General features: G+C 43.0%; 1 protein-coding gene across 1 annotated transcript in view; it reads right to left on the bottom strand.

The window, feature by feature from the left end:
• Positions 1 to 925: 925 nt before the first annotated feature.
• LOC113809870 (treacle protein-like) overlaps positions 926 to 5,477 on the bottom strand; it is a gene marked incomplete in the record, with an annotated part of 572,063 nt that continues 567,511 nt past the window's right edge. Inside the window, 1 exon segment of the mRNA XM_070130860.1 lies at positions 926 to 1,369. Coding sequence (XP_069986961.1) covers positions 1,263 to 1,369 — 107 coding nt within the window.

The following is a 5,477-nucleotide window of genomic DNA, read 5'->3' on the forward strand; positions in this document are numbered from 1 at the left end:
ATTCAGAGTTCATTAAAATAATAATAAAAATACAAAAGAAATATATACTGTAAAATATATATATAAAATATATGTAAAAAAACATTTATAAGAAATATATACTGTAAAATATATATTCACAAATATATACATATGTCGAAGTCTCAAGAAAAAAAAAATCACAAAATTAACAAAATCACGGAAAATGCAAGCAGATATATCGAAGTGTCTCAAGAAATACAGAAATCACCGAAATTATAAAATCAAGGCACATTCAAAGTCTGCAGCACGAAAATCACCAAAAAATATAAAATCAAGGCATAATACAAGCACATTCAGAGTCCATAGCACGGAAATCACCAAAATAATAAAATCAAGAGATAATACAAAGTCTATAGCACGAAAATCACCAAAATAATAAAATCAAGAGACAATACAAGCACATTCAGAGTCCACAGCACAATATCTTACCGAGACTGGGTCAGCATCAGCTATCCTATAACGCCAGCAACTAGTCTTGGGACAGTTCCTTGCTTGTGTGGGTTTATATGCATGAAGTGGGTAAATCATTAAAAAAGAGGCTGTAAACAAGGGATAATTTGCACTGTACATTTGCCAGATTACGTAGACATAACTAGTAAACAGAACAAGCTTTTAAATGAAGTAAATAAGCTAGAGAGAAAATACATTATCTAGCAGAACAGACAGACACAGAGGCGGTGCAGAGATCGGAGCTAAGTGAGGTGGTCGTAGCTCATGCTTACGATATTCTTTTGAATAGAGAAATAACACCAACTCTTCACAAACTGCTTTATCCCTTTTTACTCCATTTCTAAATGTTTTCCTCTCCCCTCTGCCTTTCTCACCCCCCACCCCACCCCACCCTTTGTTCCCCTCCCTTACTGGCCACGCGCGACACACAACCCTCCTCCCCCCATCCCACCCACCCCCTAGCCCCCTCCCTTACTGGCCATGAGCGACACTCACAAAAATCATAAAAATTGCATGAGTCTGCACGAATCTCCAGGCAATATAACCATGATGAGAGGATCTCTACCGCTGCCTCCGCTGTTACCATGGCAACGGGGGACACACACTGGGCTACCGGCGGTGGAGAGTCCCCGTGTAAATCCTGTTGGGGTCAAGATAGTGTTCAACCACCGCGGTAGCCTCTACGTGCCCTGGGCAATTAGCACGAGGGAAAAAAAACAAAAACATGAACGAGGAACAGTTTTCTTCTTTTCGTGGGAAATAATGGATCATCTTTTTTTTCCTGATGAAGTTTAGAGATGTTTTCTTTTCTTTCCGTGGCGAGATATTTGTAAGTTACTTGAGAGGGGAAACTCACCCAAAAGGCACACAGACGAGGCTCTCGTTTCCTGCGGCTCACCTGTGGAAATAGAAAGACACACTTAAAATAATGGTATTTATTTCTTAAATTAGGAATTGTCAAAATCTTAATTATGGACAGCTATCTTATCAATATCTCAAATAGCGAGTTAGCGCACACAGAAATATATACAGATAAATAAACACTCATTCACACACACAAATAAATAAATGAACAAATATATATATACAAAAATAAATAAATAAATAAATAAATATATACATAGGCATATATATTGTATATGTATACAGAGAGAGAGAGAGAGAGAGAGAGAGAGAGAGAGAGAGAGAGAGAGAGAGAGAGAGAGAGAGAGAGAGAGAGAGAGAGAGAGAGACTGATAGAGACAACAAAAGACAGAGAGGGTGGGAAGGGGGGTGGTGGAAAGAGAGAGAGAGAGAAAGACTCCCACCAAAGTTGGTCGAAGCGTGAAGCTCATCTTAACACCCCCCCCCTCCCCCCTCTCCCCTCCCCCCACCGGGTCTGCATAAACAATAACGCTAATTAACAATACTGCTAATCAACGAAGGTCTGGAGTCCCCGCCCCCCTCCCCACACCCCTACCCTGCCCTGCCCCCAATTCCTCACCCCATCCTCCATCCCAGCACAGCCAACAAGAACAGCAATAACAATAATAAATAATAATAATAGTAGTAAAATAAATAGATAAACAGGGGAACAAAGGGAGATAGGATAACAGGTAAAGGAGAAGTTAACAGCAGATAAAGTCTGTGCCGAAGCAGACGCGTAAAACGGGAATAACAGCAGGAAAAATAGCAGCAACAGCAGACTGCCCCAGAGGCCTCGGCTGCAACACCAAGTAGTAGTAGTAGCATTAGTAATAGTATCATTATTAGCATTATTATCAGTAATAACAATAAAAATAGTAATAGCAGTAGTATTAATAACTTTGTTGCTGCTGTAGTAGTAGTAGTATCAATATTAGCATTAGTATTAGTAGTAGCAACAGAAACAGTAGTAGTAGCAGTAGTAGTAGCTGTTGTTGTTGTTGTTGTTGTTGTTGCTGTTGCTGTTGTAGTAGCAGTATCAGAAGCAGCAGAAGTAGAGACAACAGCAGGAGTAGAGGTAGAGCAGAGCAGTTATCAAGAGCCACCATCAATAGCAACACCAAGGCGTATCTATAAAGCAACACCAAAAGTCTTTTGCAACATCAAAAGTCCAAGGTAAAAGCAGCAGCAAAGACCCTAACAGCAGGAGCAGTAGAGGGAGTCAGGGAGAGGCGGCAGGACCTTCAACAGCAGGACCAGAAGTCAGAAGATCCTTGCAACAGCAGCAGAGGCAGAAACCACAGCGAAGCTCCCACAACCATCAAGCAGAAACCGAACCCCTAGCAGTACCAAGCGCGGGAACAGAAACAGCAGCAGGCACCGAGACACAGCTGCTTCCTACTGCTGCACCCCCAGCGGTAGCCCCACCAGCAGGAGCAGCAGGGGCGAGGCAGGGGCGTGGGGGATGCAGCGGCGAGGGGGCTGAGCGAGAGACAGCCCAACGATCGAGATTAAGCACGTTCTTTAATAGCGTTCGTTAAAGTTAATTGGCGTTGTCTGGAGGGCCAGCAAAGGTCAGGCGGGCTTAATGACGCGGCCAAATATTACAAGCTTAATAACTACCTTTTTACCCGGGCGAATAAATAACTGCCATTGCACACGCAGAACGGCTAATAGAACAATTTCATTTTGTAAACAAGAGGCTCCTGGCCGCGGCGGGGACATGGCGCCGGCAAGGACAGACCATCTTATCAATATCTGATCAATATCGCTAATAGCACGTTCGCACACACACTCATTCACACACACGTACACACACACGGCTCGAGAAGGACGGTTGAGCAGGACGCCATGTTGAGGGGAAGTTTAGGGGAAGCTCCCGCGCAATGCCACACGCAGGCTGGCCGCGCCGCCTCGCTCGGGAAGGATGGGGAAAAAAAGTCCGAAAAAGGTTTGTTCGATTCCTCCAGCTCCTCCTCCTGCTGCTGCTGCTCCTTCTCGTCTTCTTCTTCTTCTTCTAGGTGATTAGCAGTATTGTTAATTAGAGGGAGGGAGGGAGGGAGAAAAGGAGGGAGGGAGAGGGTGAGGGAGAGGGAGAGGGAGAGGGAGAGGGAGAGGGAGAGAGAGAGAGAGAGAGAGAGAGAGAGAGAGAGAGAGAGAGAGAGAGAGAGAGAGAGAGAGAGAGAGAGAGAGAGGAGAGAGAGAGAGAGAGGGAGGGAGAGAGGAGAGAGAGAGAGAGAGAGAAGAGAGAGAGAGAGAGAGAGAGAGAGAGAGAGAGAGAGAGGAGAGGGAGAGGGAGAGAGGGAGAGGGAGAGAGGGAGAGAGAGAGAGAGAGAGAGAGAGAGGGAGAGAGAGAGAGAGAGAGAGAGAGAGAGAGAGAGAGAGAGGGAGAGGGAGAGAGTGAGGGAGGGAGGGAGGGAGGAGGGAGGGAGAGGGAGGGAGAGAGAGAGAGAGAGAGAGAGAGAGAGAGAGAGAGAGAGAGAGAGAGAGAGAGAGAGAGAGAGGGAGGGAGAGGGAGAAGAGAGGGAGAGAGAGGGAGAGAGAGAGAGAGAGAGACTAGAGAGAGAGAGAGAGAGAGACAGAGAGAGAGGAAGAGGGAGAGAGAGAGGAAGAGGGAGAGAGAGAGGGAGAGAGAGAGAGAGAGAGAAGGGGGGGGAGAAATTAGAAAAAAAGCAACGGAAAATGACCTCAACCAACCAACAACGAACTCTAAGGCCCGTACTTTAAAACCTTCGCCAGTGCTGGTGTTCGCCTGGCAATTTGTTTACATCTGCAGTGTACATAACATCACCTAAACTTAATTGTTAAGCTCGAGAGAAGACGAAAATGTTGTTTCCGCAATAGTCTCACTTTATACTATAACAAAGGAGTTAAAATCTAACTTTATGCTATAACAAAGAAATTGAAAATAACTCTATACTATAACAAAATTAACTTTATACTTTATGCTATACTACACTTTATACAATAACAAGGTTAACTTTATGGCCCGAACTTTTAAAACCTTTTGCTAGTTCTGGCGAAGCAAAGTCGCGAGAGCCCTCCCTTTCCCGTGTTTAAATACCATTTTCTTGCTTTCAAATTATAAAATCAGTAACATATTTATGGATGATATGATGTAGGAATCACATTGAAATTCTAAAATATCTTAACATCATAATCTATTATAAAATATCGCATATACGTTTTTTTTTTTTTTTTTCAAGACCTTCGATGTTCCAATCGAGAGCTCGAGACGATCAGCTGTATTCCCCCCCCCCTACACCCACCCCCCACCCCCGAGATGACTTATTTAGATTTAGGTTGTTGTTTTGGTTGTAGGGATAAAGTTCTTTTCACAAATGCTACCAGAAGTGTTTAGATGTTGGCATGTTTACTTCGGGCTACAGAAACATAGCTGTCGTGGTCCACCGCCCTATAATGAGGCGTGTCTAATGATACCCTCGTAGGCCTACCGTTCAATATCTTATATCAGTTAGGAATGGTAAAATAGTAATTTTTAAACTCTTTTGTTAAAGTATAAAGTTATTATTTGTATAATAGTATAAAGTTCATACAGTATAGTATAAAGTACTTTTAAAAACCCTTCGCCAATGCTGGTTTTCCCTTCCCCTCTCCCTCTCTCCCCCCTCCCCTTTCCCTCCCTCCCTTCCTCTCTCTCTCCCTCTCCCCCCCTCTTCCTAACATCCTCGCAAAGCATGCCAACACGCGCCCACGACCGCCCATCCGCCCACGCCGTAACTCACCCGAGCTGAGGACTTCTGGCGAGCGAAACGACCCTCTCAATTTTAATAAGACGAAAAGCTCGGGTCAAGCCACGTGACCTCGCTGTGAGCAAAGAAAGAAAAAGACAAAAAAGAAAAGAAAAGAGAAAGAAATAGAAATGAAATGAGGAATACTAAAAAGAAAAAAAAAAGATATAAAAAGAAAGAATTAGAAATGAAATGAATAATAAAAAGAGAGAAAGAAAAAAATATATAAGGAAGTAATTAAAAATACAAAAAAAAGAAAAAATAAAATGAAATAAAAATATATAAAAAGGAAATAAAAAAATGAAAGAAATAGAATAAAATAAAATGGAAAATGGCAGAAGAATGGAAAAT

This window comes from Penaeus vannamei, chromosome 15 (genome assembly GCF_042767895.1).
Source record: "Penaeus vannamei isolate JL-2024 chromosome 15, ASM4276789v1, whole genome shotgun sequence".
NCBI classification, from domain to species: Eukaryota; Metazoa; Arthropoda; class Malacostraca; order Decapoda; family Penaeidae; genus Penaeus; species Penaeus vannamei.